The sequence below is a fragment of the Protopterus annectens genome, chromosome 8.part0, assembly GCF_019279795.1.
Source record: "Protopterus annectens isolate FY-2018-M chromosome 8.part0, PAN1.0, whole genome shotgun sequence".
Lineage (NCBI taxonomy): Eukaryota > Metazoa > Chordata > Ceratodontiformes > Protopteridae > Protopterus > Protopterus annectens.
The window spans coordinates 791,918,758-791,944,927 of record NC_056741.1 but is presented as its reverse complement, the minus strand read 5'-3'; the positions used below and the strand labels follow the sequence as shown (position 1 = coordinate 791,944,927).

Genomic DNA, 26,170 nt, shown 5'->3' with positions numbered 1-26,170 from the left:
AAATTAGATTGGGAATGGGATCCAGTACCCAAGGGGGGTACTTCAAGTGAGACCAAAGAAGGGAAAACCAAACCTGCCAAGGCCAAAAGGGGGTGATGAGGATCAAAGTAGCCTTGAGGCGATGGGCTTTCAGTAGTATTCTGGGAATGACAGGCAAGGGAGGACAAGCATAAAGGAGAACCGGAGGCCAATTATGGACCAAAGCATCCCTGGGGGACATCCCATTTGGGGGAATCCAGGCAAAATACAGGCTGCATTTGTGGCACCGAAGGATTCAAGGACTACACGCATTAGGACTCAGAATAGCCCAGCTGAGTCTGTCCACCAGCACGTTGGACTTCCCGGGAATATGCACTGCAATGAGAAAGCGCCCCAAGGACATCGCCCATTCCCACACTCTCATGTACTCTCGACAAAGCAAATATGAATGTGTCCCCCCTTGCTTGCTGATGTACCACACAATAGCCATGTTTGTCAGTGTGAACTGCAATCGTAGCCGGAGGGAGGCAATCCTGGAAGGCTTGCAACATGAGGAGAACTGCCCTCAACTCCAGGATGTTGATATGCAGTTTGGGATCTGCTTCGGACCACGTGCCTTGGATTGTCTTTCCCTGAAAATGCTCCCCTCCCACCCCAGCAGGAAGCATCTGAGGTCACTGTGGCACTGGGGGGAGGAAGAGAGAATGGTCTGCCTGCTAGGAGGTTGGGAAACTGAATCCATCAAAGGAGATGACGCCTGCACACTGGAGTGAGGCGAATCAGAGTTGTCATAGGATGAACCAGGGAAGACCACTGAACCGCTAGAGTCCACGGCAGAACCCTTATGTGGACCCTGGCTAATGGCACGAGCTAGATTTCTCCGTCAAGGACCCTAAAGCCCTGAGAACAAGGTGGGCCTGGGGATGAGACAGTTTGAGAAGACCCTGAACATGAGATCTGATGAGGTGCACCCGGCAGAGCGGAAGTGCTGCAATCTCTGACACAATGTCCAACTGAATCCCAATGAATTCCAAATTTTGGGATGGTATGAGGTAGGATTTGGGAGGATTCACTGCAATGTCTAATTGATCAAATAGCCAGAGTAGGTACTGAGAGACAGTGACCAGACAATGCCTTGCGGAAGTGGTAAGGAGCCAATAGTCGAGGTATGGAAACACCTGGAATCCCTGCAGTCTTAGGTGAGCTGCAATCGCTGCCATGCACTTGGTGAACACCCTGGGGGGGTTGTGGTGAGACCAAAGGGCAGGGTCCTGAACTGGTAGTGACTGGCTCTACTTGAAAGCGATGCTGTCTCCTGAAGCACCTGTCTATTTATACATGATAGTATGCGTCCTGGAGATCTATGGAGCATATCCAATCATCCTTGTGCAATAGAAGCATGATGGACTAGACAGTGACCATCTGAAACTTGGACTTCTTGACTGATAGATTTAGACTGCTGAGGTTCAGGACTGGACGCTGGCCCCCTTCTTCTTTGGCACTAAAAAGAAGTGAGAGTAAGTTCTGGATTCGCATTGTCCTAGGGGGACTACTTGGATGGCCCTCTTTCGAAGAAGCTTGAGTGCACCTTCCTTAGCTAGCTCTCTCTGATGGGGTGGTGCATCGGGGAGATATCTCCTGACTGGAGGAGGTGACTGGGAAAAGGGAACAGAATAACCCCTGGAAATTACATTTGACACCCAACAATCTTTTGTAATACTTGCCCAGGCAAAGGGTCCAGAGACAAATGACCCCCGACCGCCTCCATGGCAGAACAGTCAGGCAGCGATTCAGGAGCACTGTTGGGACTTCTCAGAGAAGGGTTCCCTGGAGCCCTGATTTTGCAGACCCCCTCTGCCCCTGAACCCTCTCACACAACCTCTTGAGGAGCGCTCATCTTGAGCATCCTGGAAGCCAGACCATGACTTGTGAAACCACAGTTTCCTAGTCCCTTGCTGCATCTTGGAGTAGGAGCGTTGAAGGGTGGAAAACCTGATTCCCACAGCCGACAAAGTCTTGCCCTCCTGCTCACTGCAGGTGAGAGTCTTCTTGACTGAATGGCCAAACAGGGTGGAATCATCAAACGGGGCACTGGTGAAACAAGCCTTAAAGGACTCTGCAAATCTGCAAAGGTGCAAACGGGCGTGATGCCGAATGGCACTGCCTGAGCCGGCCACTTGATAAGCTCCTTCCGTTGAGTTGGCAATCAGCCTCATTAATGAATTAGCCAGGGGAGAAAAAGTGTGAACAATTTAGGGGACACCTTACTTAGTTCCCTGGAAGGCAGCACCTCAGAAAGCGTTGTGGTAAGTTCTTAACCAGGTCCCTTTGGAGTTGGGTAAAATGTGTCAGGTAGTTAAGCGACCACAGACTGAACATAGCGGAGGTGAAAACCCACTTTCCATGCCTGTCAATCGCCCAGGATTCGCAGCTGGGGGGATAGACAGACATGCTCTGCTCTGCCAGCCCTCTTTCTTGGTAGCGGCAGCTACCATGATTGCATTGACTGGCACGCCTTTTGACCAGAACTGTTTGTCAGAAGGGTGACCGAGAAATTTGTCTGCACATTTGGAAACGGGCTATACAGTATCCAGACCCTTTCATGCCCTGCTGGGTATGAGCTCAAGTTCATCTGCAGGGGGGGGGGGGGCAGAAGGTAGATGGGCCTGTCTTGACTGCTTTCAGAAAAACGTACTCCTCTGAGGATGGGGTGGGGAGGGGACCAATCGCCCTTAAGCTTAAGTATTTCCAAGATATCCCCAAAGGAGACATCCTCTGGTGGAGATCTGGGGGACCGATCCCCTTCATAGAGGTCTGTACCCTCATTGAGAGACTCAGCAGGGGAGTGTAGGTGCCTCCTCTTACATGATCTCTTCCAAGGAACCTCCTCCAGGGGAGGGCTCGTGGGAGGAGTCAGAAGACAGAGGAACCCCAAGTAGGGTAGTTCCTGCCTTGCAGACTAATTTAGGAGGGCTGACCTGGGACAAGATGAGTAGGGTCCACTCGGGGCTGGGATGGTCTCTAGATGGCTGGGAAGGAAACCCACTGGGAGGAAAAAGTCCTGTCTGCAACCCGGAATGCTGAAGGACTGGACGATGCCCTGCCCCCACTCCTGGCAGGAAGGCAAGCTGGCAGAGAAGGACCAGAGCATGCCAGAGCCTCCAGGCCTCTGGACAGTGCTGGCCCCAAGCTGTAGAGGGCAGATGCACCAAGGGGAAGGGATCACTCCAAAAAAACAGGTCCAGAACTCCCACCCAAGGACTCCGGGTGACTGTTTGGACCCAGGAGTCCGCCTGCAAGGGGTAGGCTGGGCAGAAGAAGTCAGGAACTCAGGAGGGTCAGGGACAAAAAGGTCTCCTGGAATCCCCCTCCTCGCACAATCCTGAAACAAGTTGGTCGGATGAGAAGTTAAAGCGGGGGTGGGAGATGGTCCCCTAGCCAAACAGGCAGGGGAAGAGCGAAGCCCCAACTCAATCTGAGCCTTGAGAAAGGACCTCATTATCGGAAGGCAGTAGACTCCTGGAGGACCTAGAGGAGGTGGATGACCTAGCTGGGGATGAGTTTCTTGATCCCATGGACCTCCCTTTTAAGGAACGAGATCTGTGCTTGGAGGCTGAAGGAGAGCACCCCAAGCCAGAGCCAGGAAGAGAACCCTCCCATCACAACAGGGGGACCCAACACTGATCTTGGATCCAACTGCCTCAGCGCCAATAACAAGGTAGGATCCAAGCATTTGGATCCCACATGCCTCGGATCCAAGGTTGGCCCGGATGTGACTGCATCAGAAGGTCTCAAACCCCAGACCATGGATGCGGGAGTGGACTCCCATTATCTCGGATTCGAGGGCTTGGGAGCAAAGAGCCCAGACCCATGAGGATCACGGATCTTTGGATCTGAGGGAATTGGATCTGACTGACAGAGGCTGGGGGTCAGATCTGAGGCACCAGGTTCCAATAGCCTCAACTTTTTTGAAGAGGAAGACTCCCGGAGGCAGACGGGCCTTCCTTTTGTGCTCTGAGGGTCCAGGCTTGGCAGGAGACTGAGCCAAGGGACCCCCTTGAGCAAAAACTTTCAGGAGCAGTTTGTTTTGGTGCTCGACCAAAGACTTGGGGTTGAATGTGGTGCAAATGTTGCACTCAACCTCCAGGTCACTGGTGCCCAAACAGTAAAGGCACTCCTCGTGTGAGTCGGACACAGGTATCTTCTGACTGCATGAGGAGCATCTTTTAAAACCAACAGGCTTCTCAGACATGTTGGGCAACCAAGCCAAAGGAGCATGCAAAGGAAATCCGGAAAAAAACAAGCTGAGGTCAGAGCCAGACACAGACAAGCAGACTACTTAATACAGTGCTAAAAAAAAAATAAACACTACACACAGAAAACTCAACTAGTTCCCAAAACTACATTAGGAAACGAAAAAAAAAAAAAAAAGAGAAAAAAGGCACCAAAAAAACACAGCAACTACAACAGCACTAACAGAAATATAATGGGAGGGGAGGACTAGCTAACAATACATACAGAAAACCTCTAGATACACTGTAACTGGAAGAAATAAAAGAAAAATATTGATAAAAAGGTACTAATCATCTCTCAGGAACTCAAGCACTACAATCTCCGTCTGTTGCTGAGCAAGCACAGCAAACGAGATCTGAGGGGTTAGAGGGCAGCAAGGGATCATGGGAGTGGGAGGAGCTCGAGCCGAGAAGCTGCCAGCTCGGATCCAATGTCAGATCCAAGACTCAAGAGTGAAGAACAGTGACATGGACAACATCAGATCCTTTAACACTTAAGTCTTAACACTGGAAGGACATCTCAACAAACAAAATGAAAACATTCCTTTTTACTCAAGTCAATACCAGACTGAACACAACTTTTAAATTACTAAAGATTAGTCTTCCCATCTTTTACCCTCATCACACCCTCTACCCTTATTATAGATTTTATTATAAAGTGAATTCCAAATACTCTGAATCCTAAACATCTTTGTTGACAGTTTGCAATATATTTCTTAAACTTTTAACCAGTCTCCAATAACCAAATTCCGTTTGCTAATAAGAAATTCATTATCCTCCTCAAAATTTTCATCAAGACTCTTAGTCTCCATAGATAAGTCCATCCCACTTGCCGCCCATAGCTGTTCTCCTTTTATTGCAATAGCACTCATATGACTCCACAGATTCTATTTCCCGTCTTCTCTTAAGTCTTTTTCTTTTTACAACCATATCTAACCAGTTAAGGTGATCAAGTGTATTCAGCTATCCCAGTTTAATGACGGACACCAATGCAACTTTCCCAGACTCAATACATATCTCACGTACCTTATCTACCTACCTCCTTTTACCTTTAAATGCATTAGTAACTTCCACTAGCGAGTTTAGAACAATCTTCTCTACATTTTCCATTAAGGTTATGCATCCTGGTTTATCAGAAGTGGCTAACTCAATACTTAAAAGAAACAAGAGTCCCATTCTTATGTTCTAAAACCTGATGAATTGTAAGTAACATCAGCTTACATCCTTCTATTTTTAAAGATTCTAACTTCAGTTTAAAAAAAAAGTGTCTGTCCTTAGTGTCAGTGTATTTGTATCGCAGCCTCCTTCCAAGGTCTTAAAAGCACCTAAGGTATACATTACTTCTACTTTCAGGAATAAATGGCAAGGATGAATCACAGAAGACATCTGTTTATACTTCACTGTTTTTAACTATCCTAATTTCTGCATTAAAATGACTATTACTAAAATCAAGAAGTACTTGAATTCCAACCTCTTTCCCAATGTTAATGACACCTTGAGTGCCATCTCTCTAATTACTGTTTTTAGAGACCAACAGTGAGGAACATTTGCACCTACATCATCTCCTATTTATCATCTCTCAATTATCAATCATATGTTAATATGAAACTCCCGCCAACAAATCCATTAAACAAAATGTATTCCTTTCATCCATATTTCAAATTTGAAAACACATATAAAAGATTAGTACAAGTAACACAGTAATGAAAATACTAAACTCTGCATTAAAACTCTACATGCATCTCTTACATTCTGCCACTCCCAACATGCCTAACATGCAAAAGTGCACAAAGCACATCTTTGCGTCTTCACAAGACATGAGTGTGTCCACTCGAGCAGAACAGATTTTATAACAATGATCTTCCTTGCAATTGGTTCTAAAAGCGCACACCAAAAGGGGAAAATGAAGTGTAAAAAAACAGAAACGCCCTCAACCCTTAAAAGGGATTCAAGAGAAGGTGTCCTTAAGTTTTAATCCCCCACCCCTTAAAAGGACACAAGGAGAATTAAAGTAAAACACACATCTACTCTATTTTAAAATAACACTTCATTGCCCACTTTCTTTCCTTCCACTTGACACTAAAATCCATTTCAGCAGAGAACGTTTTAGAACAATGATCTCCCATGTAAATGGTCCAAACAGTCCATGCCCAAACAACTCAAAGGCAAGAAAAAAAAAAAAAAGTGATTATCTATATAGGTGGTGAGGTAGCCTGTGCATGAAAGTAACTTAATGTTACTGCCAACTGATCACCGTTAAGATAACTATGTAATAGGGCTTTGTGATGATCACTATGAATTCATGTATGATGAGGGAGGAAACCTGTATGTGAAGAGAAACCATTACAACTGCCTTTTGCAGACAATATATTGTTATTTTGTCAATGTCAAAAGAGGAGCTGTCCAGAAGGGGCATATTTTACTGGGACTCCATGTAAAGGGATCTGATGTTTGTGGCAGTTTTGGAACAAAATGTAGACATGACTCATTTCTGGCCTTCAAACTAAATTAGAATTCCACAGCAGTTTTACTGCAAATGTCTTCAGATTTACTTCACAACAAAGACCATTTTCCTTTTTCTTACGGGTAAATACAAACTTCATAAAATCATGAAAATACTGTCCGTTTATAAAACTATGACTAAAACACTACTCATAAAGCTCTGAAAGCGATTATTTTCCAACATATGAAATATTCTTGGACAAAAAATACCTGAAATTGTTAATGTGCAGTAAGAAACTTCAAGCACAGTCCAAAACTGAATATCCAGATTTGACTTCCAAAAAATTAGAAAATGTCACATTACTTCAGAGTTATAACCCTATATGGATGCATACAACCAGAGGTCTATAAAGTCATCAAAATTTGGCAAGGTAGGAAGCTGCATCACGCAGTTTCTATGAGGGATTTTTTAACTGACTTCTATTTTTGGGGGGGGGGGGAGTTAGTACATATTCAGAACATTTCTGTACAGAAATAATGTTTAAACAAAATACAAAAGCACATAGACGTTTCAAAAAGGAGCATTTTGTGACAGGAAACATGTCAAGCTCAAAACTCCATGAAAATAAAAGTGGAAATGTAGTGTGTGTGTGTGTGTGTGTGTGGGGGGGGGGTGTTACCTCTCAACCTCTTAGAGCAAAAAATCTGGACAAAGCCTAAAATGATGGGGGGACAAATAGGGACATATTTTAAATATTGCTCTTACAAACTTAGAAAGTTGATAGAATAATAGGTTTTGCATTAGCATGAATTTGTCTAAAGGATGTGGAGTCAAACTCAAATGTTTGTCATTATTTAATGACTTCAATTCTCAGCTATTTGCCAGAAAGGTACAGATTTTAGGAGGAACACACCAAAAATATGAGGCAAAAATCTGGACATTCTGTGAAAATCTGTATAGTTGAGAGGTGTCAATTTCAATACTAAGGTGTGTGTAAACTCCCAAGTGTGGAATGGTCATCTAGAGTGCAATATATACCAAAGTATAATCTCATAAAGTTTCACTACAAACTCAGACGGGGCTGATACTAAAAAAGGGGTTTTAAAGGAATATGAAAGTGATAACCAAGCATATACTGTGTTGGGAGTAAGTACACAGCCTTTTGGAGAAGGGAATGCAATACACATCCATGGTATATCTGTATTTGAGCTGTTATTACATCAGAAGTCAAAAATTACATGTATTTTTCCAGAAAAGTGAACTTTTCTTCTCTCACTGGAAGCATGCAACCATCAAAATTACTTTCATTCAGTGAAATGCAGTCAGCTTATTCACCAAGCTGTCTTTAAATTTTTAATGCTAAAATGGCAGTCTTTAATGCACTTCACATAAGAGTATTTTAATTTTACAAAGCCTTTCCTAAAAACTCTCAAAAAGGGACTGGCATATAGCACTGTATCCAAAAGTACTGAATGTAGGGATTTAACTGTATTGATAGTGATGGCACAGCAGGCTGCATTACACTCTTTTTCCATTACACTGATGGTACATCACTTTGTCTCTGGAAGAAAAATAGCTAACATTTCTCCAGAAAGGTGGGGCTCTGTCACTGGACATGTGTCATGAAACACAGAAGTAGTAATGTGATGAGATGAAATTCAGGTGAATTCAGATTCCTAACAGTAGGATGGCAGTTTTAGGTACATTTTGCACCATAATTCTCGTGTCATTCTCGCAAGTTTAACTAATAACTTTTAAATGACTCTCTTGCCTTTTATTCATACATACCAAATGTTGGATTTTACCAGCATATGACAGTGACAATCTGACATAATGCCTTAAGCTTTACTTACATTACAGGTGGCTAGATAACTATTAATGACTGGAACTGTGGCACATGTGCAGAATATATTCACACCAATTTGCCATTAATATACTTACCTTGAAAAGGGAAGCTTTCTGTAACTGGATTTTTGGCCATCTCCAATGTGGCACATGTACAGCACACATCTCAACTAAGGTGCCATTAATATACTAACACAGATGTTTTCTGTTACGAAATTTACGGTTTGCCACCCCCCCCCCCCCAAAAAAAAAAAAAACACACACATAGCATATCTTGTGTGCAATGACAAATACTACATGAAGATAAAGCTGTGCATAACTCTTAAGTAATAAAGTCACCCACTACATGCATCCTACAGCTTAGGCACCTCTCTGAGAAATTTACTAAAAAACTTACTTTTCTGGTTAACAAATGTTAAATAAATAAAAATAAATAAAATAAACTCATTATTGTTTTAGAGATATGCATGTAGGGCTACACCAAGACCTGGATAGCCTGTTGCTTTTGTCACTCAGTTTACAAAAAAATATACAAATGAAAAGTCTTCCTGGCTGATTTATTTAAAGTATTTCTGAATTCTATTACTAGTGTGTTCTTGTGAAACGAGAAACTAAACAGGTTTTTAGTTCTTTTTATAAAGCTTATATTTTGAATTTTAAAGTAAAAATGCAAATTTTAGTTGCCCAGACATAACTATCCTAAAGCTACTGCTTCGTACAATGTACTATATGAGGCTTACAACCCAGATGCCCTGCCCTGAATATCTGAAAGAATGTCTTTGGGATGAATGAGGAAAGTGAATCATGAAGCATAACATTTGGATGAGGGAGGTAAGCCAGATGGCAAACACTCACCCAAACACAGTGCCAGTCCTAGTTACTCACAGGTATCAAGTGTGTGTGTGTGTGTGTGTGTGTGTATACATCCTGCAACAAAAGGATGGTGCTCTACTGAGTATCAGTTTCTATGCCTTGAACCTAGTGAGTACTAGAAGAAACTTTAGTTCCCCTCTGACAAGCTACATTAAGCAAGTAATCAGAGAATAGCTTTAAGGAATACATAGACATTCACATTTGTAGGTAGGGTCAAGTCCACAGCAGAAAGGCCAACAGCAACTGATGAACTTCAAAATTTGCAAATGTAGTGCAGCTATCAATTCTCTTTAGAGTAAGAAACACAAACACTTGAACAATATTGTCACCAGAAATCTAAATGAGCACTTATGTACTGAAGTGACACTTCAATCTTTATATGCGGAGGGTGGCAAAGGCATTAAAATATTAATGCCTTTTTTTCACCAAAATTTAAGAGGCAGCTGCCCTTTGCCTCTGAAACTACAAAAGAAAGGGTGCAATAAAGATGATTATTCCTGTACTGTTGCCTGAAAATTCTGAGAAAAAATGACAAACAATTCTAGAAATAACATCCATTTAAATACAAAAAGCAAGCAGTCTGTAACCAGCCCCCTCTTGAAAACTTTCAGCAGCTAACAGGTTAAAATTTACAGACCATTTCAGAGATGGATGACCATCTTGCAAAGTATCCAAAACGTGGCAGCAAACAATACAGAAGCACCGGGAGAAACGTACAAAGTGGTCAGTTTTTGAATTTCATCTAGCTAGATCTGAAAAACGGCGATCCATTTAGTAATTACTGCTTTTTCACTTACCCCAGGCTTGAAAGCTGGCAGTCCTAGGCCAACGCCTATTGTTGCTTTATTGGGGTTCACCACAGAATTGTAGTGGATATTCCGATGATAACTCACTCTGATTGGCTCATCTTCATTCTGATGTATACCATAAAATGTGTTGATGGGTTCTGAAAAGGCCAACAAATGACAAGAGTAAATCAGCAGAAACTATACTGCTGTCTAGATTTGTTGGAACTATTCATTATTTTTGTCATTCATCAAGGAAAAAGCACATACTGAATACACACCATATCAGCTCATACCAGAGACAGCTCTATCTGCAGTGGTTTTAACATCTGCATACTTGCATCTTATGCCATCTCACAGATCTTCTAACAAACTAAGCCAACATCATGAGGGCATGTTTTTTACTTGACGAGTTGTACCACTCTTGTACTGGAATTATACACTGTGCACATCCCACCCCAAGATCCTTAAACTTAATTCAAACCTGGTTCCAATGTGCTAGAAAATATTAAGTTACAAGAGGTCATTGTTCCCCTCTACTCAGCACTCATTAGACCCATTATAGAGTACAACGCCCCTTTTGGAATGTACCTCACAAGACATCTGCTGCAGCTGGAAAGGCCACAGAAGTACCTCACAAAGAGGATTACTGGCCTCAAACAGATGCCCTACACTGACCGTCTCAAAAAACTGCAGCTTTACTCTGTAGCATATCAGCTACTCCGAGGAGATCTCTGTCTAACATATAAAGCTATGTTAAACCCAGAGCTGTTGGACATGCCACACCTAAAGAAATCCCAATCCCTCCGAGCTACACAGTCTAGGGACCTAAACCTTGTCACCACAATAAACAGGACATGTTGGAGGGATAGATTCCTGCCCCAGAGACTTCCTATACTCTGGAACAAGCTACCCATCCATGTCAAGCAAAGTTCCTCATTAGCACTCTTCAAGAAAACTCTTGATGAGTGGATGGGAAATAGGTAATACACCCTGGGGATCACTTCTGTGGCTCTGCTCAACAGGGGCACAGGAAATTAACTTTCTTGGGTGGTGTAAGCCAGGGAACCTTGCTGGCTAGGCTTACTTAGGCCCTTGGGCTGATAGTCTAGTACCTACATACCTACCTATGAAAGATAAAACCTTCTAATCTTTGTGAGTCAAGCTGCAGATATGTACAATAGCATGAATTAGCCAGGAAAAATGAAGGGGGGAGGGGGGTAAAGGGAAAAAGTAGAAGAGGAACTTCTTGAAAAATCAACTGATAGACAGTCCTGACATATCACTTACATTCTATTTTGCAGGGGGGGGGGGGCTCTGCAACGAATACCAGCCCAAGAAGTACACTCAAATGCTTCAGAAAATGGCAGAAGGAACACAAACAGTACCATAAAACATTAGAATTGTCATGAAATACAGCCCTCCTACTGCCCCTGTGATGCAGATGAAGACTTGACAGCACCCCATGATTACTGTTCAATTAGTGGTACTGGGACTGGAGAGGACAAGCCAGGAGAGATCCATACTGGGATGAAGGGAAGTGTCTCTGGCTTACCAGCTGGGTAGCACCTAGTGGGAGTACTGAGTGTTGCAACCGCGGAGGATAAACCACTCAGAGAAAATAGGTTGAGTTCACCATGCAGTTAGGGTGAGGAAGTGATTTGTGGGATCACACTTACTTATAGCACAGGCACACAAAAACACCTACAGGAATCGTAGACCAGCCCACCAGTTTGTTCGTACACAAGCCACCTCCTCTAATCCCTGCTAAGCAGTGTGTAAAGCCGGCCTTGGGTTTCTCTGATACTGTCATGTTATTATTGGGTTAAGGCGCTTGTACTTGCCACTGAAATGTGCTTTAATCAAAGGCAAAAATTTTTATTTTTTGGTGGTTTTTACTTGTGACTACAGATGCACTTGGAAGATCTTGTTTTGTTTTAGTAAAGAAACAAAGAAATATTTAAATGATGGATGTTAACACAACCTCAAAACTGAGTAAACATTTATAAACAACTTGGAATCACAGGGACAAGTATGCTCTTTAACCAGTGTATAGGGATACTAATTGCCCCTCCCCCAAGTGGAACTAAGAACAGTTGAGGGTGCATAAACAAGGATTTATCCCTGAAAGTTCTGTTGGACACATTTGGATGCACCTTTATGAAGTATGCATACAACTGCCACTCCAACTTTGATATTTTGTGTCATTAGACTAACATCTGAACATGACTTCATATTTTTAAACGTGTATCCAGATGCAGTTCACACCTTGATACTTACCACCAACTTGCTTTTGTAGGACCATTAAACTGAGGCCAAAAACACGGGATCAGATTTCCACAATCCTTCAAGAAAACAGTTTCCCTGATATCTCACTCTAAATTTTATGGGCAAGCAAAGGAGCCCTATTAGGCTTATCTGATGAAAGACCTTATGGAACAAACAGGTCTGCCAATGAAAACAGACTAACCTAAAGCTTTTCAACCAAAAACTCATTCTGAAGCAGAATACACATCAATGGATAGCCCAAACAAAAGTCGCAAGAGTCCGTCAGTTATTGAATAATTTGTTTTACCTAAAACCAGAGATATGCAAGCAGGAGAAACATTAAAAAAGGCTAACACTTAAAGACCTTAACATAAAGTTGTTTGTAAACACTTCTGCTTTGTCTCTCACGCTTCTTCACACATAACCATGCAGTTTAATCACCAGTATTTTTAAAAAACAGGTTACCAATCAGCAATTCAGATCAACAAATCGTCATAAGTGATATGACACAAAGTAAAAAGTATTGGCTTCCCTATAACTAAAGATTAGTTTATGTTACCTGTATAAAAAATATCTCAAACTAGGTAAAAACAAATATTATTCATTTTAACGGCCTTTTCTATTTGCCAATTTCCACTGATAAATAACTGCTGCTTCTGCCATCAACATCAAACAGCTTTCAAATATCTACAATGAATAATAAGTAGCAATATCTGTTTAAATGTGAACCGCATGTTTTAAATATATGAAAATGCCTCTTTTCATGTCTATTCACTATATGCTTATTTACATGACACCACTAGTCTTAAATACGTCCAAATTTGCTAGTTAAACGGAATCGCATTGTAAAGATTTTATCAAAGACCGCCCTCTTTGGGTCAAGGTAGATTATAACGAAAATTCAAACATAATCATCCCGCAAAATATGAATGAAAATAACTTCAGCGGAAAAATTACTTTCTAATTTCTATGTGATCTGATATTGATGCAAGTAATCAAATTCAAACAAGTATGCAAGGCATTCATAAGGTTCACACAATTAAATACTAATTCTTGCTAAATAAAATAAATATTAACATAACCATGGTTGTAACTTCAGGTAACATGCCTTTTTTTTTTATAAATTCCCAAATACAATGCAGTGCAACATAACTAAAGATAAGTCTATAATACTAAAAAGACAGCCTCCAACCTTCCCACGTATATATGAGTGGTTCTTGAGTAGTTGTATTAGCATCTGATGAAGCAGCATAGACTGCGAAAGCGCTCATGAACTTCAATAAATTGAATTCTTAGCACACTGGAGAGGCTTGGCTGTACTTGAGTCCATTTGTTTTACTGGAACTAAAGATAAGTCTATGTTACATATATAAAAAACATCTCGAACTAACTAAAAGCATAGATATTATTCATTTTAACGGCATTTCTGTTTGCCAATTTCCATTAATAAAAGATTACTGTGTCTACCATCATCAAACAGCTTTCAAATATCTACAATGAATAATAGGTAGTACTACCTGTTTAAACGTGAAACACCAGTAAAAAAATACCTCTTTTCATGTATATTCATTGTATGCTTATTTACATACCACCACTTGTTCTAAAGGCATCCAAGTATGCTAATCAAGCTGAATTGCGTTGTGAAAATTTTTGTTAAAGAGCACCCTCTTGCAAATAAAATGAACTGTAGAAAAAATTCAAATGTATAATCATGCCTGTGAAATATAAATAAAAACACAAAAGAAAACATAACTTCTATGTGATCTGATATTAAAGCAGGTAATCAAATTCAGACAAATGTGAAAAGCATTCACACAGTTAAAAGCTAATTCATGCTAAATAAAATAAATATTAGGTTAACCATAGTTGTAGCTTCAGGTAACATGCCCATTTATAAATTCCCAAATACAATGCAGTGCTATGCAACTGAATTAACTGCTAAGTAATAGTTCATAGAATAAAAACCTTATGCTGCTATATTGACATTAATATTTAATAACAGTATTTAGCTCTGCCTGGTGGTTATCACAGAGACTAAATAAAATACTTTTTACTTTGTGTCACATCAATACTTTTTACTTTGTGTCATATCACTTAACGATGATTTGTTGATCTGAATTGCTGATTGGTAACTTGTTTTTTTAAAAATACTGGTGATTAAACTGCATGGTTATGTCTGAAGAAGCGTTGAGAGAGAATGCAAAAGCACTTACACATATTAAAACAACTTTATTTTAACTTTGCCCTGCATACTGCCTCGTGATTTTGGATTTATTTGTGATTATATTTTCATGGAGACAGTCCTATGTGACGTGGTCTCTTGTTATTTTTACTTAAAGATCTTGCCTTTAACAACTGACAAAGGTGGGCATACACTAGACAGCACTTGAAAATCTAAGCAAATTAAGGACACCAAGATACAAACTACAGTCGTAAAAGATGCACTTAACAGTATATGTTCAAATCCCAAAGTAGCCTTCAGGCTATTATCGGTTATTTCCCTGCCTAGGCAGCAACAACCTGGTAACTTCAAAATGCTCTGGCTCCCCTCCACATTAACTGATGAGTGGCTAGTCCCAAGAAGGGAAAGCAGCAGTTAGAATGACAATTTCTTCAGGACTTTCTTGGCCATAAAAAGAGAGAAGAGCCTACCAATCCTGAACCAACCACCCAATAACAAAGAAATCTATAAAGCAGAAAAGTACAGTTTTGTACCTACCATAAATGTAGATGTCCGATAGGTATGCATCTGCAGTCATAACATATGGGTTGTCCTGCCTCAGGCAGCCCTTCGGTCGGCCGGATTCCAAAGTCTGGGTCTGGCCTCGGCTGATGTCGCACTTCACCCAACGTCATAGCTCCTGGGGTATAAAGGCATCAGCCGACGCCATTTTCCTCAGTGTTTCTTGCCCCAGATGCCAGGTGCCCTCTAGGAAGGCTAAATTTGGATAAATGTAGAAAATTCCAAACAGTAGAAAGCAAAATATATATACATACAAACAAATACACCATAATAGATTCCCCCAGCTAGCTAAAAGAGGGGTAAGTACCCTAGGAATACCACAGAGGGGAAGGAGGGTGGGTAATCCTGACTGCATATGCATACCTATCGGACATCTACATTTATGGTAGGTACAAAACTGTACTATGTCCTTCAAGGATGCATCTGCAGTCATAACATATGGGTAGAATACCATAGCCAAACTGGGGGAGGAGGCACTAAGATAATGATGGTGTAGTTAAGATCCCTTGTAAAACAGCAGTTGCAAAACCTGCTCGGGATCTGGAGTATAAAGGAAGATTGTAATGCTTGGCAAATGTATGCACGGAGCTCCAAGTAGCAGCTTCTAAAATGTCTTTGGTAGCCACTCCTCGTAGGAAAGCTGTAGTGGTGGCTGTAGCTCTTGTGGAGTGAGGCCTGACATTTTCAGGAGTTGTCTTCCCATGAAATGAGTAGCAGAATCGAATGCAATTTCCTATCCATTTTGAGATTGTCTGTTTTGAAATTGCTTTTCCTTGCACTCCTGTTGCATATGCTACTAAAAGCTGGTCAGCCTTAGTTCTGTCCAGATAGTAGCGCAGTTGTCTGTGTACATCCAAGGTGTGTAGTAGTTTTTCCCCCCTGTTCTGTGGGTTGGGGAAGAATGTAGGTAAATGTATAGCTTGGTTCAAGGATACCCTGGAGACCACCTTTGGCATAAAAGTAGGATTGGTTCTCAGAGACACTCTATCCTGATGGAAGATAAGGAAAGGCTGCACTGACATTAATGCCTGTAACTCCGATACCCTTCTTGCTGAAGTGATTGCTAGCAGGAAGGCAGTTTTCCAAGATAAGAACTGTAAGTCTGCTGTTGCTGCTGGTTCAAAAGGGGGGAGTGTTAATTTTTCTAGCACAAAATTGAGGTCCCATGCAGGCAGAGGTGGTTTCCTTGGAGGCTTTACGTTTTTGATCCCTCTCAAGAATTGCCTGAGGAGAGGATGAGAGAAGACAGGAGGATCCATGTTGTACTCTGCTGAAATTGCTGATGCATGAATCTTAATGGAGGAATAGGACAGGCCATTGTGGAACAGTTCTGCTAAGTATTCCAGGATGTGTGCTAGGTTTACCAGTGTGACATCTTCTCCCTTTTCTGCACTCCAAATGAGGAATCTTTTCCATTTGGCTGAATATGTTTTCCTTGTGGAGGGTCTGTGAGCCTCCAGGATAATGTCCTTAACCCTCTGAGGTAAATCAGGTTGGTTTTGTTTTATGCAATTTTCCAAGCAGTTAGCTGCAGCGTTTTTAAGTTTGGATGCAGGGTCTTGTAGTTGTTCTGCGTTAGAAGTAAGGGACATAGCGGTAGAGGCCATGAGTGTGTCCGAGACATGCTTCTCAGTAGCGGGTACCAATGTTGCCTTGGCCAGTCTGGAGCTATCAGAATTACCTTTGGCTGTTCCTCTCTGATCTTCAGTAGAACTTTGTACATCAAAGGAAGAGGTGGAAAGGCATATACTGTCAGGGCCTTCCAGCTGAAAGAAAGGGAGTCCACCCTCCAGGCAAGTGGGTGGTATTACTCTTGAGCAGAATTTCTTCAGTTGGTGGTTGTGTGGGGAGGCGAACAGGTCTATCTCTGGCATTCCCCATTTCTTTGTTATGGTTTTGAAGATATCCGGATGCAGCATCCATTCGTGAGCATCCGTGGTAGTTCTGCTTAAGCTGTCTGCTAGTGAATTCTCTTTTCCTGGTACAAATCTGGCCTGCAGTTGGATGTTGAGATTCAGGCCCAAGTTCCACAGGTCCATTGCCATCCGGCATAGAGGGTATGAATGTGTGCCTCCCTGTTTGTTGATGTACCACATGACTGTGGTATTGTCCGTCCCTATCAGCAGGTGTCCTTGCTGGAGGAATGGTCTGAATGCCTCGATTGCATGCTTCACTGCCAGCATCTCCTTTAGATTTATGTGTAAATTCAGCTGGTCTTGGGACCATAAGCCTTGGATACACTTGTCTTCCATGTGTGCCCCCCAGCCTAGGTCTGAGGCGTCCGTGGTGATGGTCTGCCTTGGATGTGGTTTGTGGAAAGGCAATCCTCTGTTTATCTGACAGGCCTGAGCCCACCACAGGAATTCTTTTTTCAGACATGGAATGATTGTTATCTGGGCTTCTAGACTGTGTTTGTGTTGAGACCATACATTCCTTAGGTACCATTGTAACTTTCTCATATGCAGCCTGGCATGTGGGATCAATATTATGCAGGATGCCATGTAACCCAGGGCCTGCAGGACTTTCCTTGCAGTAAGCTGAGTTTGTGTTGTTAATGCCATGAAATAGACTGGTAGTTGCTTTTGTTTTTCCTCTGTGAGAAAAGCCATCTGAGTTATTGTGACAAGTTCTGCACACAAAAATGTTATCCTTTGGGATGGCACTAGTCTTGACTTTTGAATGTTGACTGTGTATCCCAAGGCTTGCAGCAGTTGTATGACATTGGCCAAATCCTTTATTAATTTTGTCTTGTTGTCCGCTTATATTAGGCAGTCGTCCAGGTATGGGTAAATTTGAATTCCCTGAAGTCTGCAATGAGCAATGACTGATGCCAGGCATTTTGTGAATACTCTGGGCGCAGTAGATAAGCCAAAGGGCAATGCTGAGAATTGATAATGCTCTGATCCTGCAAGAAATCTGAGGTGTCTTCTGCAATCTGGTCATATAGGGACATGCAGGTATGCCTCCTTGAGATCTAGAGTCACCAGCCAAGACTCCTTGCCCAACATGGGAAGAAGTTGCTGTAGGGTCAGCATTTTGAATTTTGGAACAATGAGATATGTGTTCAGTGCGGACAAGTCGAGAATAGGCCTCCATTGATTTTCTTTTCTTGGTACAAGGAATAGTCTGGAGTAAAATCCTTGGCCTTGTTCCATAGATGGTACCTTTTCTATTGCTCTCATCCTTAGTAAGCTGATGATTTGTTTTAGAGCCTCTGATTTCTGGCTTGGTGGAAGGTTTGGCATTCCTCTCTTTTTTGGTAGAGTGTGGAAGTGAAACCTGTAGCCCTTGTCTATTGTTTGTAAAGTCCATTTGTCTCCTGTAATGCAATGCCAATTTTTTGAAAATAAAGCTAGCTTTCCACCCAAGGGTGCTTCCAGTTGTTCCCTGGTAGGCGGAATCAGAGCCAAGTCATTGTGTCTGTCCTGTGGAAGTGGTTTTAGTTGCAGCTGTGGCGGCACTTCTCTGGTTGGCAGGTTGCCACTGACGACCCCTGTAGGCACCCCTTGATTGACCTCTGCCTCTTTGGCGTCTATTTCTGCCTCTCTGTGCTCTGGAGGTGTCTGGAAAGGACCAATTCTTTGAAGGCCAATTTCTGCTAAACCTCGGAGGTTGAACCTGTAAAAAATCCTTGACTGTTTGGACAGATTTTGCTTTTTCTTCCACTTTCTTTAGTACCTCCTGTGCAGGGGAGCCAAACAAACTTTGTTTCTCCATAGGGGCATCTAAGAGTTTAGACTTAACATGGTCTGGTAAGGATTGTTCTTTTAACCAGGCATGCCTTCGAATCACTGCTCCAGTCATAGCTGATCTAAATGAAGCCTCCAGTGCATCATAGCCACATTTTAAGAAATGATTACTGACCTGCTGAGAGTTGTGTACCAAATCCTGAAGGGACTTACGGTCTAAAGGTTCAGGAGATGCCAGCTTTTTATTCAGCTGATCTAACAAAAATTCCTGGTACTGTATCATGTGAAATTGACAGTTTAAAGCCCTGGCAGAAAGAGTAGCAGATGTATAAACCTTTTTACCCCATCTCTCTAATGCTCTAGTTTCTCTTTCAGAGGGTAGTGGGTTTTTGGCAGAGGCAGCTGCAACACCTTTAGGGCCCTGAGAAATGGTTTCTGGGTCTGCAGCATGAGCCTTATACAAGTGGAAGTGAGAATCCAGGACCCTGTAGTATCTGTCAGGTTTGGCAGGGGCCAGAGGAAGAGAATTAGGGGCAGTACTGGCATCATTGTATGCATCATCAACAACTGATAGTACAGGTGGTATGGCTAAAGGCCTATGCTGTGGTAAGTGTAAAAAAGTCCTTAGCCTTTTCCTAGAATCAGAAAAATCCTGACCCTGCCATTGGAAGTGTTCCCTCATTGAGTGTAGGGTTTCCCCAAATGAAAATTCTTCTGGAGGTGAGGCAGAAGGAATGGAGTCTTCTGCATCAGAATCCTCATAAGGTGAGTATGGGCCTTCCTGATGGTCAGATAAATCTGAACCATCCGAGGAATAGTCAGAGGAGAGAGGTTCAGGGGGTTCAGTCCTAGGCCTCTTTTCAGGAGGGGGTTGAGAGGCCCTGTCTGGGTGAGGTTGGGATCCCCTGATCAGAGAAATAAGGTCCTCAGCAAGGCTGAGAATCTGGGAACTTGAGGTAGGCCTGTGAGAGGGAGCTTTTGTAGGTAAGGCCTTGGAAAGTTTGGCTGCTTTAGCCCTGGAAAAGGCCTTGATAGACATAGAAGCAGGGGGTCTAGCTGCCCCACGTGCAGGAGTATAGATGTCCAACGTAATAGTGTCGGACAAATCTTGTGTGCCTGCTTCTTCAGCAGGAATTTCTGTAGCCGACTCAGCCATGGCCTGTGTGGCCTCGGTTATCGGAGGCATGCTTTCGGCTGAAGGGAGAACTGAGGTCTCTGTTTCAGCCGAAACAGAGACACTCGCGGTAGGCCTAACCGTGGTTTCAGCCGAAACCGCGGGCCGCGAGTGTCGGTCCTTTTCCTTGCGTTTTTTAGCTAAATGTGAAGTCGGAGTCTCCGACGGCATTTTATATGCAAAAGTGGAGCCAAAAAACTCTTCTGCAAACTCCGACAGACGTCGGAGTGTCCGTCGGTTGAAGGAAGCACAAGCTAAACAAGCTGATACGTCGTGGTCTGGGCCTAAGCAAGGAAGGCAGTAAGAGTGGAAGTCCTTATGAGGTATTTGTTTCCCACAAGTTTAACAATTATTTACTTTGTCTGACATCGGCTGAGGCAAGAAAGTGTCCTCAACGGGGTACTTAGCTTTTTTAGAAGTCTTCGGTAGTTGAAATCTCTGGATCTGACCGACCGGCACTTGCCAACAGCTTCTGCTTCGGGCACCGCGCAGCAAGAAAGACTGGGGAAAATGGCGTCGGCTGATGCCTTTATACCCCAGGAGCTATGACGTCGGGTGAAGTGCGACATCAGCCGAGGCCAGACCCAGACTTTGGAATCCGGCCGACCGAAGGGCTGCCTGAGGCAGGACAACCCATATGTTATGACTGCAGATGCATCCTTGAAGGACATCACACAAAATCCTACTTTATATACAAACTATAACTATATACAAGAATACGGAGGATGGGTGCCAGCTACTGAATCAGTGAGGAATTGGAACATCTAATTTTATGGTTAAGTGCAACTTACACAACTGTACTATGTCCATCCCTACCAGTATTGTGGTACTCTTAACACTACACTGGTTGATTACCAAAAGTTTATCCCACCTGGGAGGAAGAAGAATACAAATCTAGGAGTCCTGAGGAGTGGTCCTAGCAAAACTAGCTCTGTATTCAAAAGAATCCAGTTTGTAATGTCTTGCAAAAGCATGTACAGAAAACCATAGCTGCTTCAAGAGTCCACCCCTTTCCAGTATGCCATCGAAGAGGACAGGTGTCTTGTAGAATATGTCTTGGTACTGTCTGGATAGGAGTTGCCATGGTGGTAACAACAAAAATCAATAACAGAGGACAACTATCTGGAAACTGCCTGTTTAGACACATGATGTCCCTTGATAAGAAATGAATAGCAGATCAGCTTTTCTAAAGGGCTTACATCTGTCACGATGGTGGTTGAGATGCCTATGCATGCCCAGAAAACTCTCTCTCCCTAGTTTTTAGGTTCTGGATAGAAAACTGTTAGACTGATGGCTTGCTTCAAAGTAAACTCAGAAACCACTTTGGGCACAAATGGGGGATTTGTTCTTAAAAAGGCCCCATCCCTGTGGAAAATCAGACAGAGCTCACCCACAATGACAGCTTGCAACTCAGATACTCTTGTGGTAGAGTCCAGTTCTAGAAACATTTTAGAAACAGTTTTATCACACAAAGGAAAAAATACAAGGATCCATGGGCAGACATGCAGAAATGGCTATGAGATGAACCTTTATAGAGGAATGTGAGAGGCCAGAATAAAGTAAGTCGCACAAATATCTGAGCACCGGTGGTACAAGATCCCTGATGTGCCCCTGATTATCGGCTAGGCACCAACTAGAAAATCGCTTCCACTTAGCAATATGGGATTTTCTAGCACCAAACTTTCTTGCCTCCTTTAGTACATACTGCATATCATCATAAAATAAGTAGCTAAAAGGTATTACAATTGAATCACCCTGGCAATGAGTTGAGGTGTACAAAAATCTCCCAGTCTTGTGTGATTAGATCCAATCTGTAAGGAAGTTTGTGATAACTGCCCTTGGCCAATTCCACAGAGAGAGAGAGACAATGATGCCTGGGCCATAAAGGGATCACCACAATGACTTTTGGGGGATCCTTTTGCATCTTCAGAATTACCCTGGATATTAGTGGAATGGGTGAAAATGCATAAAGGAACATTTTCTTCCAAGGGAATGAAAATGCATCTGTTTCCCAGACCTGCTTGCAAGCAGCAAAAATTTGTTTAGTTGCTGATTTGAAAGTAGATGAACATATCTACTTGAGGTGTTCTCCACAACTGTATCAATTTCTGAAAGATGTCTCTTTCAATTTCCATTTATGAGGGTCTGTCCTAGACCTGCTCAGCTACTATGCCAATATATTTTGCTCTGATGGAATGTAAAATGCTTGGAGGGTTAAGGAACGCTGAAAAGCCAACTTCCAAGCTACCAATGCCAACCTACATAGGGGGTTTGACTTTGTACCTCTCCTATTTGCTTTTATACCACGTGACTGTGGTATTATCCGTAATCAACTGAAGAGGTTTTGGGGACCATAGGTGATGAACAGATTTCCAAGGAATGGATCGCAACCAACATATCCCTTATTCTGATGTGCTTTGGTCTGTCTGAAAGAATTCACTTGCCTTGCACCTTTACCCTATGGAAATTACTCCACAATCAAAATCTGATGCATCTGTGGTGAGAGATTGATATGGGGTCACAGGAGAGAAAAGGAAGCTGGTGTTCAGTTGAATTTGTGGTCACCATCAATGTAGTTCCACTTTTATGAAAGCCCAAAACTGGAATTTGATACTTCAGAGAATGCAAATGATGGGTTCATGTGTTTTTTAGAAGCCATTGTATCTTTCTGATGTGTAACCTTGCTTGGTGAATCATGAGAATCACAGAAAACAAAAACACTACAATCCAGAGAAATTGTCTTGTAGAAGTCTGACGCTGATTGGAGAAGTTCAGGAAAGATTCCAGATAAAAATCCACCTTCTCCTTTGTCAAAAAGGCCTTTTGAAGAGAAGTATCTAGATGGCAACCATGAAACATCCTTATGAAACTGAATCAAGGATGATTTTGCAGTATTTATCTGGAAGCCCAGATTGGTCAAGAAACACACAACCCAAGTTAAGGACTCTTGAATATGGATAAAGACTGCAAAGATAAGTAAGTCATCTAAATAAGCAAAGATGTGAATGCCCTTTAGTCTGCAATAAGCTACAACTGGAACTAGGCTTTTTGTTAACACCCTAGGAGATGTAGATAATTCAAAGGGTAATACAAAGAAATGATAATTTGATCCATAAACAGAGAACCTTAAAAACTTCCTGAAGCCTGCAGTCAGGGAAATGTAGCAATTACCACATTTTAAGTCTAGTGCTAGAGGTAAGTCATGGGAAGAATGAAGGGTAACAGGTTATAATGTCAACATTTTGAATTTTAGTTCTTTCATATACAGATTGAGACATGAAAGCTCTAGTACTGGTCTCCAAGAGGCCTCTTTCCTTGGTACCAGAAACTTTCTAGAATAGAAGTCTTTGTCCTTTTGATTTACAGGCACTGATTCTAAGACTACTTGGGTGTGTAAGGAAACAATTCTGTTTGGTTTACAGTGGGAAGAAATTCCCCTCAAAGGAGGTTTTTGTAACCCTCCTGCACCACTTTTAGCAGCCAATAATCCAAAATACTTTTTTTGCCAAAGGTGGAGTGTTTAAGATCAGTTTGTGGAACAGACTTGTAAAGCACTGGCCAGAGGAAAGGATACTGGCATAGTCATTTTGTACTGTAGGACTGTTCCTTCTTCTGAAATGACCTCTTTTTCTTATTTCCTTCCAGTCGTCATCTCTTTTTAATACCTTGACTGCCAGAAAAATGACTGGTTTTGCCTTGTGTGTGTGTGTGTGTGTGTGTGTGTGTGTGTGTGTGTGTGTGTGTGTGCGTGTACGTGCGTCGCCTATAACTTTTGTACTGAGGACGTAAAAAAAAAAAAAATCTCAAACTCCCTGAATCAATTTATCCCTTTCATCATCTTGTTGTAGAAACTTGGCAGCAGAAGAGCCAAACAAAACTGCCTTAGCGAAAGCTGAATCTAAGATTTCAGACTACCTCATCAGCAAACTTGATTATGTACCCATGCATAACTTCTCAACACTATCAGTAGCAGTGGCCCTAGACAATATCTGCACAATTACACACACTCTTCACAGCATGTTTGAATAACCTGGGACAGGGTAGAAATAGTATGGTTCAAAAAACAAGCTTTCTTGTCCAAATGACAACACAAACTTCCATATATGGTACATAATTCTAAATGCTAAAGTGTAAGAAGAACACACACTTACTTATGTGGTCTCACATCTTGCCTTCTTTGTCATCAGGAGAAGGGTACATGTTGAGCACCAACCTGTTGTCAGCATGAGATGCATTTGAAATTGCTGCTGGATTTGATCTGAGGTGAGAGAAAATAAATGTATTAGCCTGAAGTACCCTGTACAATCTATCTGCTTCTTTACAAACTGATGGCTGGGTATCAGGATGATTACTGGCAGCATTCCATAAATCCTCCAGGGATGACAGTACAGGAGTGTAGGGAGAGGAATGAGATATGTCCATTTGTAATATATCATAGTAATTTACTCAGTTCAGGGTGAACATTTATTTGTTCCCATTAAAATACATTACTTAGCCTGGCAAAGATCTGGTTAACAGAAAATTCCTCTATAGGAGGAGGATAACTAACAATGCCCTTCTATATCACTGCTGCAATATTCTAAATAGAAGGGATCACCCACCCAGGCCTCAATGCTCAGCCAGTACACCAAAGCCTAACGATCTCGTATGTGCCAAAAGTCACACCTATGCTCCCTGCACAAAACATAGACAATAAAAGGGATGTACGGACAAAGCTACCCCAGAACTTCTTTGCTGCCAGTCTGAATGCCATTACTGCTAGTTGGTCTGAATGCCTTGTTGCTATGCTGAATACCTAGCTGCCAGATAAATGCTCTTTTTTTTTGGGTCTTGTATTTTACTTTGCTACCTAGAGTTCATGTCATCCAAGAGGAGAAAATGTCAGTGTGGGAGGCCTTGTCACGAACAGTGTATTTTCTGTTTGGGTGCTTTGCACAATCATACATCTTGTAATACCTGTAAGGTGCTTGCGCCTAAGACACTCAAAAGCTGTTTGTTTTTCCAGGCCATTGTTGAAAACCAACAACTTAAATAGTTAGCCCAGGGTACAATGGCAGAATCCTTTAACCCCAAGATACTCCCCTGCTAGGTAAGAAGGTGGTCATGAAGTTTTGGATGGATTCTTAAGGTATCCAGCCTCCACTGGATGTCCCTCTAGAAAGTGGGTAATAGCTTTACAGGTCATTTGGCATCTACACTGGACTATTCTGCCACGACCATGTCAGAGGTAGTCATGGATCCGTCTTTTCACACATCCTTTGAGGCTTTGCATGCATCTGCTCCAGATGTCAAGGGGGGACCAAGGTTGATTATCTCGAAGGGTCCTAGAGGGATTCTGCAGATATTTGTTAGGGAGGAGGTTCCAGATTCATAGGTGTGTACTAGGCTAATAGCCCTGGAGCCTTTACAAGCCTAGCCCATATAAGTGCCCTGGCATCGTACCACCTAAAAAGAAGTTATGTCTTACCATACTGTTCCATCTGTATTGTTGATCTTCGTTCAGTCACTACGCAAGGGTATTGGTTCTGACCTCGGAACCAAGCCAGCCATATTCCAAGCTCGCGTCAGCTTCAAACTCTCAAGCTAAACTCTTACCCACAATCCCCCTCTCCTTGTTACCTCAGATTGAGTTTGCAAGTCAAAAGAAGGTAGAGGTTACCTCTGGTCAAATAACCTAAGAGAACTGGATGGTGAGCTCCACTAGAAGCCACAGGAGGGGGAAGGAGAGAGGGCCGTAATGACTGAACAAGGATCAACAATACAGATGGAACGTTATGGTAAGATATAACTTCTTTATCTGATATTGTTAATCCTCGTTCATTCCTTACGCATGGGACAGAGTCCCCAGCTACCTCTATTCCTGGGAGGCTCTCATGGAACGACATTCCTGAGCACCATAGAACCAAAAGATGCTCTTCCCCTGGAGGCCAAATCCAATGTGTAATGACTGATGAAGGTATGAGGCATAGCCCAAGTTGCAGCTGCACAGGTGTCATGTAAAGAAGCTCTGGCATGGAAGGCAGCAGAAGCTGCCACCAACCTTGTTGAATGAGCTTTCATGGTAGTAGGCAACAAGATA

At 42.3% G+C, this 26,170-nt stretch overlaps 1 protein-coding gene across 4 annotated transcripts in view; it reads right to left on the bottom strand.

Annotated features, from left to right (window-relative positions):
• The window catches only part of OTUD5 (OTU deubiquitinase 5), a 1,783,333-nt gene that overhangs the window by 280,329 nt on the left and 1,476,834 nt on the right, over window positions 1-26,170 (bottom strand). For all 4 annotated transcript variants that reach the window (XM_044080259.1, XM_044080261.1, XM_044080260.1 and 1 more), the window contains exon 5: window positions 10,230-10,378. In XM_044080259.1, coding sequence (XP_043936194.1) covers window positions 10,230-10,378 — 149 coding nt within the window. The remainder of the gene's footprint in view (window positions 1-10,229; window positions 10,379-26,170) is intronic.